This window comes from Magnolia sinica, chromosome 13 (genome assembly GCF_029962835.1).
Source record: "Magnolia sinica isolate HGM2019 chromosome 13, MsV1, whole genome shotgun sequence".
Lineage (NCBI taxonomy): Eukaryota > Viridiplantae > Streptophyta > Magnoliopsida > Magnoliales > Magnoliaceae > Magnolia > Magnolia sinica.
Window position 1 is genome coordinate 19,037,186 of NC_080585.1, and position 14,670 is coordinate 19,051,855.

The 14,670-nt window shown below is 39.9% G+C and overlaps 1 protein-coding gene across 1 annotated transcript; it reads right to left on the reverse strand.

The window, feature by feature from the left end:
• Positions 1–10,868: 10,868 nt before the first annotated feature.
• Positions 10,869–11,869, reverse strand: LOC131223088 (large ribosomal subunit protein eL37x-like). The gene is made up of 4 exons (XM_058218377.1): positions 11,737–11,869; positions 11,446–11,581; positions 11,221–11,322; positions 10,869–11,099 (listed from the first exon to the last, which is right to left on the reverse strand). The coding sequence occupies exons 1-4, from the start codon at positions 11,737–11,739 to the stop codon at positions 11,053–11,055; spliced, it is 288 nt and encodes a 95-aa protein (XP_058074360.1). The 5' UTR covers positions 11,740–11,869; the 3' UTR covers positions 10,869–11,052.
• Positions 11,870–14,670: the final 2,801 nt, after the last annotated feature.

Below are 14,670 nucleotides of genomic sequence, written 5' to 3' on the forward strand. Positions count from 1 at the left end.
AGAGTTGGACTGGACTAGAGTAGAGATGTCTATATGACGGATCCCACATAGGCATGTGTACATCGTGCATCGTGTAGACCGGAGTGTGTGGCTCTAGCTCTCTAAGATAAGATCTTATGTGGAGCTAGCCGTAACAAACTTCCTAATCCATGTATCTCGACCATTCAAATCCCTCCACTATTCTTGGTCACCATCCCAAGGCAATTACAATGCCACCAAAGGTACGGATCAAATTAGATTTCAACCATTGGATGTCCATCAAGTATGATTATGAACAAATCAACAGTTGAAAAACTAATATTAAATAATTAGAAACCTCAGGGGTGTTGGCCAACCTTTTAAGCACCTGATGGACAAGCCTCAAGATTTACCATCTATTCATGTCCCTTATAAACCAGGTGGATCCTACTTCAAGAACCCTGGTGAAGACACCCACTTTCAGCAGCAATGCAATAGCCTTGTAAGGAGAGTTAGAGCATGATCAATCCAAATTTCTCCATTCATATATTCTTGAGTCATAAAAATTTAACAGAGCTAGTGTAACCACAAGCCTATTCAAGTTTGGGCATGATAGGTCTTCGAGGCTTGATACTTACAAGTGATTCTTACCAATGTGAGTGACCAAAGGCCCTATACAAGGAATCATCTATGGCACTTACACACTCGCATGGGGTAGAGAAGAAGGCAAACTAACACCAAGGGGTTGTTTGGGAAAACTTATTTTCCGCACTTATTGTGGAAATTTGATATTTTTGGTGATTTTCACTGTTTCAGATAGTTTAGCAAATCCAACTTATTGAGTGCTTAAATTAATTTTCACTGAAAATATGAGCATTTTCTTAAGGCCCCCTCCACTCTATAATGAAGGTTGAATGCTAAAAGTAAAATTTCTTTTCATTTTTTACTAAAATATCCCTAAAATTATTTCAAAAGTACAATTCAGCACTTAAATTAATTTCTTGAGCTTATTTTCCAATTTATCAAGCGTCACTCAAGTTGCCTTTGATGGGCAGAGACTATCCATCCTAACACCAAGCCAACCATCCAATTATGTTGTAGCATACTCAAGAATCTATGGTTATGGCTAGGGCAATGAGAACCATGGATCACAACTTTTCCTTGGCTACCAAGCTGGTGCGTCCAATCCCGAGTGCCCAAAAGTGTTAAGAGGCTATACCTATCAAGCAGATATAAACATGTTATATAGGAATCAAAGAAATTGCATCATATCATTAATTTAGGTCTAATCATATTGATTTTTTAGGGCGCAACCCCAACACCATAGAAGAGACCCTTAATTTGAACATTCAATTTTCAATAAATCCCTGTGATTTGAATGCTTTAGCTTGTGATGTATGTATGCCAACATTTGTGGTGGTTGCATGCTTATGCAGTCGTGCTTGAGTTGATGTAGGAAACATTCATGCTAAACCATTTATCTACTATTGATCTAATGGCCCATGATCATGATGTTCAAAGGCCCAAATGTTCGAGGAACCATGCATGGGCCATCTTTCCTTTTTCTTTTTTCTTTGGAGGATCATGATTGCGATAACCTGAAGAGTGGGCCACCATCGTGGATCCCTCATAAAGATTTCTTTAAATGAGTGACTCCTAATTTAACATGGTTTTATTAAAGATACTCTCCTGATTTTAGTTATTTGGATAAGGTAAATTCCATTTTGTTTTTCCATCACTTTTCTTGCAGGGTACCAAATGATGTGGAATAACATAAAAGTGGTCTCATTTGAAATCCTGTTGAATTATCTTTCCAACTATCTGAAAATCATGCAGTTATGATGCCATTGGAGTAGGCTATGGTCAATTTTCTGAACATGTCTATGGCTGTAACGACATTACAAGTTAGAGTTGGGTATGATTGAATCTCATTTATTGGTTTTTCTTAAAGCTTAAATCTAATTGGTAGATAACTAGTAGGTCATGTCATACAGTAATTGGGGTTTCAAAAAAGGCATAAATACTCTCCTATGAGAGGACACAGATAGGTATTGTTATTCTTTTGAATTTCTTATCTCTGATTTATCTTGGGCAAGTGTTTTCAATAAATGAGATGCCAGAATTGTGTTTTCTGCTTGATTTTTCCTTTTGCTGTACATGTTATCTGTTGCATTCTTGAACAAAAGACATCAGGCATCACTTTGCCAGAGCATCAATGTGAAAAGGTATTCAATGGACAAAGAATTTGGATTTGTTTTCAGACTTTTTCGCATAAATAAACATGCATCAATGTCTTAAAATACAGAAATCAACAGATCTATTTTCAACTCTTTAGAGGAAATAAAGCAACCATTTGATCAACCTTTTGGCATTTCACAAGAATTCATGATTAAAGGAAAAAAAAATTCACTAAAAACCAAACACGCAGATCTAATGAAATCGTAAGTTTTTCATTTCTTGAGGATTCCAACACACCCACACACACCACAATGGGTACTCGAAGCCATGACCTTAGTGTGAGATTATTTTTAGATGACTAGCTTCTCTAGTAGAGGTGTACATGAACCGAGCTAGCTCAGTTAGCTCGCTTAACTCGACTCGAAAAAGCTCAATTCGACTCGGTTTGAAGCTAAGTTCTAGCCGAGTCGAGCTGATTTTTTTAGCTCGAAAATGAGTTCGAGCTGGCCTCAGCTCGACTCGACTCGGATTGAACCCAGCTCAAATTGAACTCAGATCGAACCAGTTTGGTGACTCGGTTACTTTGATATTGATGTTGCTCACCAAGTGTTTGATGAAATGACTCAAAGAAGTGTGGCTGGTGGCAAGGAAGGTATGTATATGAAACCAACACCTTTTTTTCTTGATTTTTATGTTGCTCAGAAGGTGTTTGATAAAATACCTGTAAAACCATTGCTGCTGTCTCAAATACAGTGAGATTTTGAAGGTGCGGTCCAGGTGTTTGTGAAAATGCTGCAATGGCGAACTCGGCTCGAATTGGCCTGAGCTGCTAGCCGAACTAGCCACTCAGGCTCAAGGACCGAGTCAAACCGAGTTCGAGCTGAGGTCAGCTAGTGGCCAAGCCAAGCCAAGTTGAGCTGAGGCCAGCTCCACTCGGTTCGACTCAATGTACACCCCTACTCTCTAGTCATGCGGGCGTTCCTACTGAGCATAAAGTGGCCAGAACGCTCATGAGATCCACCCCGTTCATCATGTGCACTGTCTCATGTTCACCTTGGAAATTAAAAATAAATTAATTAATAGGGTTGGTCTATCTGTTCAGATAGGCCGCACTCATTAGCTATTCTGAAACTCAGATGGACCGCACAGCATGAATTTAGAGGTTTAAGGTCCACCAAGTCGCCTATCCAGGTCGGCGAATCAACATCAATGGCCCACCTGGATTTCATCCATATCAAGTCATTCATCCAAGCACCCCCCCTAGTAATAAATATTGCCCATAGCCCGCTTACCCGAAATCGAATTACGGGCTGAGTTACTCAGTACACTCTTATCAGACTGAGTAAACTCTGTTGGGCTCAACGTGAATGGATGTTGTTTATCCATGCCGTCCATCCATTTTTCCAGATAATTTTAGGGGTTGAACCGAAAATCGAAGCATATCCAAAGTTAAAGTGGACCATACCACAGGAAACCGTGGAAGTATTGATTTCCACCATTGAAACCTTTCTAAGGCCTACGGTGATTGTTATTTGTCATCCAACCTGTTCATAAGATCAGGTAGACATGGATGAAGGGAAAACACAAATATCATCTTGATCTAAAATTTCTGTGGCCCCCAAAAACTTTTCAACTGTAAACGTTCAATTCACACTGTTTCCAGTGGTGTGGTCCACTTGAGCTTCAGATATGGGTTCATTTTTGGGCTAAATCCCTAAAATTATCTGGTAAAATGGATGTACAGAGTGGATAAAATGCATGAATGACTGTGGGTAGGGCTAAAAGTCGGTCGGGTTGGTGCTCAACCCTAGCCCAACCCAAGTTCTTATACCTCAACCCTACCCCAACCCGACCCAACCTCGGGTTGGGAATTCTCAACCCAAGCTCAACCCAAGCAGGCTTGGCTGGGTTGGTCGGGTAGATATATGCTAATATTTTCATTATTACATTAGTCTATATTTTCAATACACATTTTTTTTGTACCTATAATTTTATTAATTATATATGTAGTTATTTATAGAAAGGAAGTTTATTTTTTTTCTAAACAAACAAGTTTAAATATAGGACAACTACTCCTTTAAAAGTCGTACTATGTATCAAGCAATTTATTTGAGAGAGAGAAATCCAATGTATCTTCTTAGCTAGTTATCGGAAATGAAGTGGACCAATGAAACTCGTTGGCATTGTAATTTTCCGTGCCTTCAACATAGAGAATCCGCACTCAATTATAATTAATTTATAAGGAACTTGTATATTGATCGGGTATGGGTTGGGTCAGGCAACCCAAGACCTCAACCTGAGCCCAACCCAAGTTTTATCGGGTTGGTGTTTGTATGGCCCAAGCCCGAGACCAAACCCAATACATCCTGCCCAAGCCCAACCCAATGTCGGGTCAGTCAGGTTCAACCCGCCCAACTTTCAGCCCTAACTGTGGGCCCCACAACTCAGTACGCACACCGACGCTGCCAGGCAAATAGTGGTCCATTCCTTCTTAGGGAAGGACCACAGCAGCCTGATTTAATTATATTAGGGTAAGTTACTGACCACCACGTGGGGAGAACATACACACATCATGTGCGCTGCCTCATCGAAACTTACAATTGGTAGGTGATAGGCCACACACTAAGGAAGAATTGGGACAGGACACTGACCCTTTTTTTAAATATATGCCATCCAATACTCACCAAAGTAAAGGTACTTTCCACTTAGCAAAGATAACTGATAAACCCATACATAAACACCGTGGGTTCCTCAGAGCCCCGAGCTTGAGGCGACGAGGTGACCCCCAACGTAATAGTTACACGTCCCTTTCATTCTTCCATGCGTGTTCTCTTATTAGATAAGTGCCAGCGTAAACTTTTGCGTTTCTTAGGGAAGGATTGATAGTCGAACAAGGAAAGAAATCTTGGCTACCGGGCAATACTAGAAGTGAATCTCTTCCCCACTCTCTAACCCCACATTGGTACATGCACCCATGTAACCATCCATTGTGTCCAAGAGACAAATCATATGGTTAAAATTATTTCCTTTCAGAAATATTTTTTTTTTCTTTAAACAATGCTTAGCAATCCAAAACAGTCCCAACAATTTGATGGTTTAGATTAGAGGTTAGGCACTGATCAAACAAATAGGATCTTACTCATCATTGGGCCGAGCGGATGACATGGGCAATGGTTGATTTGAGCCCCCATTGGGGGGGTCCGATGAGAAGGGATTTGACCACCCTGCATAGTTGATTTGCAAAATGAGTTCAGCTCTAACCAAGTCTGGCATAGTTGATTCACAGAAAATAGGTCTAGGTTGGACCACCTGGCATAGTTGCTGTGGACCAAGATTGAGGTGTTGTTATCCAATGGTCTGAATGCATCTTCTTCTCTCTTTTTTCATCTCCGCTTTTTTAGACTAACTAGTGTCATTTCAGACTATTTACCTCCTAGCCGAAATTGGGGACTCGGGGCTGGGGTGGGCAAGGAAGCTAGTGAAGAAGCCTCGAGATTACCAGGTGGTTATTAGAAGGAGAATGCTGGCTGCTAGGGTAAGCGAATAGGAGCTTTGACAATAGCCCCAGTGGCAATGCTCCCTCAAGGAATGCTTGTCGAATAAAAAAAAAAGGATCATGTATACACTCTCCTAATGAGACACAATATGACCACACCAACAAGATAACCTCCAGATGCATTCATGCTTCTAGCTCTAGCGGCATGGTTTTAGAAAGACCTCTGGATTACGTTAACAATCCAAAAACAGAGTAAACATAATAACATGTTCTACCATGCATGGGATTCTAACATCCCACATCAAATTTTAGATACTCTCAGTCACTCTCATGTAATAATGAACTGTGTATCAATCTGAATTTAGACCAAGAAAATATCAGTAGTCATTCTCAAATGCCATATCCCTTCAATCCATATAAGATATAAATTTAAATTGAAAAAAAGACTCCTATATTAGTAACAGTGGCAAAACATTATAGTTCCATTTTCAAGTTGACTCATATCCATCCAAGAAACAGTATCGTTGGCATAAATTCATAAGCAGGCAGTCATTCTGTCCTTGCGGTCAATTCAATAACACAACTAGACTCATCAGATAGAGCAGGCATTTGCCTTGTTATAAAACATCAATAGCATGTTCCAGTTGTTCAACCTAAAAATCACAACCTCACAGTTATATATATATATAAAAAAAAACAACTTATTTTGTCCATATAGGTAGTATTGAGATGCTTCCAATAGAACTTATAGATCGGGAGACAACATGGGGGTGTACTTGAAAAGTGTTGTGTGATCCATATTGAGGATGGGAAGATTGCTGAGATGTCTCCAATAGGGTTACGTAGAGGTAGATGAAGTGGATATGTACTTCTTCAATGAGTGGTGTGATCATTTGCTTCATGAAATTGGAGGCACTGTTTGGTTGCCACTCAAAAACGAGTTCATCTTGTTTAAGTTGACAGCACTTGTGTATTAGAGATTTTAGTAAGAATTTGAATTAGAGATTTTCACTGCAGAATAGTTTTACCAAAAAGTGCCTGGATGTTTTGACATTACAGGAACATGCTTTTATGAAGGTTGAAATGACCAACAGGATTGTGGGGTCCACTTGTTTGTATGACATCCAACCCTTCCAACAGGTGTACCCCATTTGTGAAGATCAGATAAATAAAAAATCCCACCATAAACGAATTACACCATCCAGAAAACTATAAACTGACGTGGTCCACCTGATGTTGGATTTTAGTTTATCTAATAATTATGATTTGGTGTACCTGTTGAATGGGTTGGATGTCACACGGCACGTGGGTCCACAAAGCACTATTCCAATGGATTTTAGAAAAGCATGATTTTGTGCTTACCAAACATTCAGCCACTTTCTGGTAAAATCAGAATTCCTAAGGAATTCTGCATAAAATATCTCTTTATATAATCTTGATAACCCATAATTTATGTAAACCATGATCTCCAATACATAATAACTGTTACCTAACAAGAGAGGAACTCATTTTAAGTGGCAATCAAATAGGGCCTAAAGAAAATTTTATGAGACACTACCTGGCTATGCTATTTGGGGCAAAATAGTTGGGTTGCTGGAAGGTAACACAGTAGACATTGAGTGCAGAAGTGAGGATGTTGAGATGGATGGATGTGGAAAGAATGGGAAGCATAGTGATGCAGTTAGAACCCCCACTTGGTTGTGTGCATTGTAAGAGATCTAGTGTGAGTCCCACGTGATCATCACATGTGTGAATCATCATGACCAACCATATGACCCCAAATGGGGAAGAAAGTTATGTTTAATTAATTGCTTTAAAAGCGGAAGGGAGCAAAGAATAAAACTACCCTCACTTGAAAAGGCTGTCTATTTAAAGCAATTATGTGCTATGATCAAAACCCAGTTCGATAAGAGTCAAAGAGCAGGTAGATGCCTAAAATTGAGTTAACCTTGTTTTAGTTTACAGTAATTATGTAATAGAGACCAAGATCTCTAATACATAATTATTGTTAACATGAACTCGTTATGTAATAGAGACCAATATCTCTAATACATAATTATTGTTAACACGAACTCATTACATACTAGAGATCGAGATCTATAATACATAATGCATATTATACGCAGAACATCATTTTGCACTCACAAATAGTCTTAGGAACTTTGATTATTAAAGGATAAAACCGTCATTCGAAAAATGTAGCTACTTGGCAAGAGAATTCTTATCCCGTTGCATAAGGCGCCATTAACGACCTAGTTAAGTTCACTCTCTTTCATTTCTTTTAATATGTGTAGCATGTATCGACTCTCATCTTCTCTGCATGTAGCCGCACGAAACGTCTAACTAGGGAGGTCATGCGACAAAGGCTACATAGAGCCCACCCTAGTGACCATATGACATCTACTCCTTACATATGTTGTGTCAGCTCATGTTAGTACGCCAACCAAATATTAGGCCAATGGATGATTCAAGTGAACCACAACAAGGGAAATAGTGAGGATAGACTGCCATTCGTTCCCTTATTTCTATCTTGTAACACGCACATGCGTTTAACCCCTACCTCCCTCCGCCTCTCTCCTTTTTTTATCTCCCCTCGGAATCACTCCCTTATCTCTCTCTATCCCGTCCTCACTCTATGTGCTTTGCACATGCCATACCCCTAGCTACTATTACCTAAATTGAGATTAACTCATTTTTAGGCATCTACCAAACAAGGGCTAAATGTATAAAGATCTAACTTTGGATAGGCATCATTTGAACATCTCTCAAACTTCTTATCCTCTTCGAATTTAAAGTGACATGCCCCTACACTACAACAAAATTTAGTTGAAAGGAGGAACCACCATATGCTTTATAAGGTGAGTGCAACGAGTCGGTGGTGTACAAGAAGTAATAAACGACATTTAAAACGCACATCTCACATTAAAAGCCTACCAAAGATAGCATTTTTAAGGGCATCCTAGATGCCCACGCCTCTTCCCACCTTCAACCCTAGCCACTATATGCCATTCACAAACACTAGGTGCCACTTTCCAACTTCCAAAACTATTTCTACAACCAATAAATAATAGCCATCCAGGTCTAACCCCTTAAATCTAAATCCAATGCTAATCATTTGAACACAACATCATTAAATCTACACCCTGGCTAGGAACCCAATCAGCCCTTTCGACCTTCCTATCTTAGTCATCCATCCTCAAACCTTAAATCTACCTCCGCTTTCCCTGATGACTGGGATTTTGGGATGGAAATCAAAAGGAAAAAAAAAAAAAAAAGGAAGAAGATAAGAAAATGGAAGACAAGGAACTTGATACATTCGTTTGGAAATTGCCCATCGAACATACCTCGCTTTGGAACTTGTATAATACCACTTTTGATGCAAATTAAACTTGCCCATCAAAATACACTGCTTTGCTACTGTTTTGAATCGTAATATCTAAATGTCCATACGTAATAACCTCAAATAATTTACCAAAGAAGAAAATGAAGATACAAAGATGGGGGATAATTTGCTACAACCCAATAGCCAAGAAGTTGGTATCCACTCCAACTCCCCTCTCTACGAATAGACAACTGAGTCCTCAAGATACAAACTTGTTTATTTTTGGCAAACATAATGAAGTTACATGTTCTCAAGTGCCTTTACAATGTTGGATGCATAACATAAACCCTAGCGGCATGAAAACTTTTGTTCTCCTGTCATTGAAGCTCTAAATTGGTCAAATCACCCAGATAATCCACAGTGGGTGCCATCCCATGCTTGCCAACACATCAATTTTAGAACTGGTTGATATGTTCTCAACTGATGAGTGATGACATTTTAACCTTGATTGTGATACTATTTATGCAAGCATATACTAATTTAAAGGCATTATTTTCAATAGAGGCATGGCACATGCAATGCACATGGCATGAGAGCCTAAAGAGACAAGGAAGAGAGACTCCGAGGTGAGAGAGAGAAAAGGAGAGGCGAAGAAAAAGGTGGGGGCTACACACAGGTGCGTGCTACACAACAAAAGAAGAGAATGGTTGGCGAATCATCCTCACTATTTCCCTTGTTGTGGCCCACTCAATTTTTTGATCCGCCTAATTTTTTGGATTGATGTTCTAGCATGAGCCAACGCAACATATGTATGGAGTGTATGTTAGACAGCCTTCGGGGTTGGCCCACGAAGTGTTTGCCGCAGAGTCTCCCCAATTAGATACTTTGTGCAAGCTATACGCAAAGAAGATGAGAGTCCGATACAGGCTACACGCATTAAAAGAAGTGAATGGAAGCGAGTTCAATCTAAGCCGTTCATGGTGACTTCTGTAGTAAAATCTGAATCGTCCCTTGCCAAGTAGCTATATTTTTATATATGGTTTTACCCTCTAATAACCCAAATTCCTAAAACTAATTGCAAGTGCAAAAATGTCTATAATTACTACCATTATATGTAGTATACAAATGAAAGCATACATAAATCCCTACAAACCACACCTTTCATCTTTTGTTTCCAGCTATTCATTTACAAAACAGCCATATACAAATATAGCAGTCTTGCAACTTTCACTAAACTGTTTCTCAACTACATGTAGAGCTGTACACGAGTCGAGCTTGGCCCAGCTCAGCTCAACTCAGCCAGCAGGCTACCTTAGATCGAACTCGGCTCGGCTCAGTCCTTGAGTCTAACTAGCCATCTCAGCTTGGCTCAGTCAGCAGCTCGGGCCAGCTCAAGCCGAGTTTGAGTTCGAGCCTATGACCTGAGTTCGAGTATAGGTTTTAGGATTTTTAATATAGATAATATATAATATATTATATATAATATATAATTTACTTAAATATATAAATATTCATAAAATATTTATATTAAGTAAACCCAATCCGAGTCGAATTGATTCGAACCGAGTCAAGTTCCGAGCCAAGTCAAGTTCGGTCCAGCTCGGACTCGGCTTGAAATGTTTTCGAGCTCAAAAAATCAGCTCGGCTCGGAATGTTTTCGAGCTGAGTCGAGTTCGAGCCGAGTCGAGCAGGTTAACCGAGCTAACTCGGTTCGTGTACAGCTCTAACTACATGGATTACATGCTAATGTACCCTGTATACAGTATATACATCGGTGTAAATTGGGCGTACTGCATACAGCATATGCTTAAACAATACAACCAACTGACACTTAAAATATCTTAACAGTAAGAACAAAACAGATGATGCATGAAGCAGTTTAACTAAGTCTTATCATTAGCTCCCACAATTCGATTAATTAAAAAACCAAGCATTTCGATTGTCATTAATAATACTCAATTCTCCAAAAAATGGAAGTAGTCTATAGCAATTGAGTAAAACTCATCAAACAAAGATCCAAAACTGAGTTTCTAGAATTCATGGAAATTAAATAAAAACAGGGTGCCAAGATTACACCCGAAACACCTGTTTTAATGCATTAAAACGAAGCAGCAGCAGTGCTCTTCCTTGGAGCTGCTTGGGTACCTGAAAATGGATAGTAAAAGAAACACATGTTCAAGAGAATTCGAGAGATGAAAAACGAAAGACGAAATAGCCTAAATCCAAATCAACGACAACAGACCATTCTCGATGAAATTCAATTTACCTTCTCTGAAATTGCTCTTGAATCTGCGAGGCAAGTGACGGAGATACCTCATCCTTCCGGTTCCAGTAGTCTTGCGCCGGATCGCCTTCACGCTCCAGTTATCTACATGACCGCATTGCCGAACATGAAAATCAGTCCTTTTTTTTAAAGGACAGATAAGAGGTGAGAAATCAAACAGCTGAAAACAGATTATAACATGAGAGCGAGATTGCTCGGACAGCTTACATTTGCGGATCCTGGCAGCAGGATAGCCGCAAGCGGCGCATCTGCTCTTCTGCAGATGGAAGCTACGGCGGCCGCAGCGCACGCAGAGGGTGTGGGTCTTGTTCCTCCTCTTTCCGAAGCTTCCCGTTCCTTTGCCCTGTTTGCATTAAAGAATCTAAGGTTTTAAACAAATCTGAGAGTGAAAATACAAGAAACATAGGGCTTTTTACAGCTCGAAATGGGAGGGACAGAGATGGAGAAAATAAATCTAGGGTTTTTGGCAGTTCAAAATGAGATAGAGAGGAAGATTACCATTTTCGCAGCTGGAGAAACCCTAGCCCTTTCGAGGAGGACGCTATGTTGGCTCGTTTGGGCTTTTATACGGGTTGGAAAGCAGTGAGTTCTTTTTTAGGGTTTTGAGGAGGGGTATATGTGCATACGTGCGGAAGGGGCGTGGATTGCGTGCGACCCGAACTCAAGTTCCTTCGATCGGAAGCTAGGTGGGCCCTCTGTGATGTTTGTGCGAAATCCACGCCGTCCATCCCTTTTTACACCTTATTTTAGGATGGGAGACTAAAAATGAGTCAGATCCAAAACGAACTCCATTGGGCCACAGGACAGGAAACCGTAGAGATTGAACTTTCATTGTTTTTAAACATTGGTAGGGCCACCGAAGTTCTCCAACAGGGCATTACGTTTGTGTTTTCAGCTATCTCACTATAAATGACTTAATAAACGGTTTGGATGGTATATAAATATTTCTAAAATTAAATAGGTTCAAACTACAGGCATTCTCCTTTTTTTTATTGTTTCCCATGCCGTGGTCTATTTGACTTTTGCGGGTACCTTAAACTTTTATTTTTATTTATTTATTTATTTTTTTGTGTCCTACATGGGGTTGCACGATCCAGTCGAACCAAGTCCATCTGGCCTAAGTTTGACTTGGCTTGGCCACTAGCTTACCCCGGCTTCAATTAGGCTCAGCTTGGTTCGTTCAGTAGCTTGGGCCAATTAGAGCCGAGTTCGAGCTAAGATCGAGCGGAGTTCTCTTGTGCAACATTTTCACAAACACATGGAATGCATCTTCAAAATCTCACTGCATGTAAAGCAGCAGCAATAGTTTTACAAGTATTTTATCAAACACCTTCTAAACAATATAAAAACTCGAAAAAAAATGGTATTTGTTTCATATACTTACCTTCCTTACCACCGGCCACACTTCATTAAGTCATTTCATCAAACACTTGGTGAGCAACATCAATATCAAAGTAAGCGAGTCATCGAACTGGTTTGATCCGAGTTTGATTCGAGTTGGGTTTGATCTGAGTTAAGTCGAGCTAGGGCTAGATCGAACTCATTTTCAAGCTCAAAAAATCAGCTGGACTCGGCTCAAACTCAGCTTCAAACCAAGTTGAATCAAGCTTTTTCGAGTCGAGTTGAGTGAGCTAACCTAGCTAGCTCGGTTCATGTATACCCCTACTCCTACCGTAAAGCGTAGTGGCAAAACGCATGGAAAGGGTGGATTCATCACAAACATGGGGACTTCACCTAGCTTCTGAATGTCGGAACTTTTTAGAGGCTAATATCCCTGAGGACCCACTATGTGGTGCCCAATGTGGTGTATGCATTTTTCCATCAATTTTTCAGGTCGTTTTAGGTCATAAGCCTAAAAACTAAGGTACCCTTTGGTAAACTAAAAAAGTAAAGTTTGAAAATTAATTTAATTGTTGAAAGGTTAAACTATCGAATTTATATACTTATAGGTATTGAAATTTTCATTTACTGATATACGAAAATAAGTTTTTTTTCACAAAAACTTGTTTGGTAAAAACAAATCATAAATGTCTAAAAAGTTGATAATTTGTTATATTTATCAATCTTATCTCAAATTTTATCTTTAATATAATATAAGACAAAACTTGCTATTGCCTTGCAACTAAATTTGGCACATCTATGTCCCATCCATATACATCTCTTAAACATGATCATTAATTACCATGTGTTATACTCTGCTTGATAAAATAATCATAACCCTTTGATAATATTAATCACCAAGTCTCGTTGAATTAAATAAATATAATTTATTCACCATCTTAAAAAATCAAACACCTTTTTACATCTCTTGGATGTTCTCCAAAGTGACACGCTTGTAAAAATGGAAGTATTGAGTGCAAAGTTCTAAGGCATATCAATGTATGTCCCCATCAAACCAACGTTTCTAATCATTAGATCATGGGTCCCGCTTGTATAAATTGCACTTTTATCTCAGCCCAACTGTAACACCCTGAAAATCGGGGGTCGTGCATACGCTCGACTCCCGAGTTCCCGGAGTCACTTATAACCAGTTTTCATTAATATACGATTAATCCAGTCTAAATGCGCATTCTGGAATTTTCTGGAATATGAAGCACAACCACACAAGTCTACTGAAATGGAAGAAAAATAACTATACCTATATATACATGATCAAAAGAATACAAACGGGCGCACAAGGTGACGCCCAACAAAATCACAAAAAGAATGGCATGTCCCAAGGAATAAAGCTGAGCCGCTGCTCGGCGATCCAACGACCCATCTACTAATCCGATGGGATCCTGCTCAACAACTGGAAGGGAACTCGTCCTCCTCCTCAAGACTCGCATCACCAGGCTCCACGAAACCTGTATCACCTGCATCTATAAACGGGTCTGGTTGGTGTTTTAAAACACCGTCCCAGAGTGGGAGTGAGTGATCAACTCAGTATATGCTATTAGCCATAAGTTGCAACAAGCATCAATTGTAATAAGAATTTAATGAAAAGCAATCAATCATAAACATCTATCTAGTCTTGTTAATGTGCATGCATGCAGGATGATATGATGTATGCCCTCACCACAACGCTCCCTCGTGCAACAACATCTAACGATCGCCAATGTCAACACTCCCTCAATGCGACATCGACTGCCGAGTCACCAATCTAGCTAATGCCATGCAACGATGATGTTAACCGAGTTCTTAGTTAAGTCCATTCATCCAGCAGATTTGGGAATCTGATACACCCCACGTATCAAATGCCCTGAACTAGTTGCGAGGCCAAGACCCCCCAATATGTGAGGCCGAGACCCCGCGATCCTTAACCCCGTCGGGTTTCCCCCATCCCCGACTTCAAGCACATGGGGGGTGCTGAATATGGGGTCGCTCGCGATCACTACGGGGAGGCGCGTCACCCCAGCGTAGGCCGACAGCTCGGACATAGTATCCCATTCC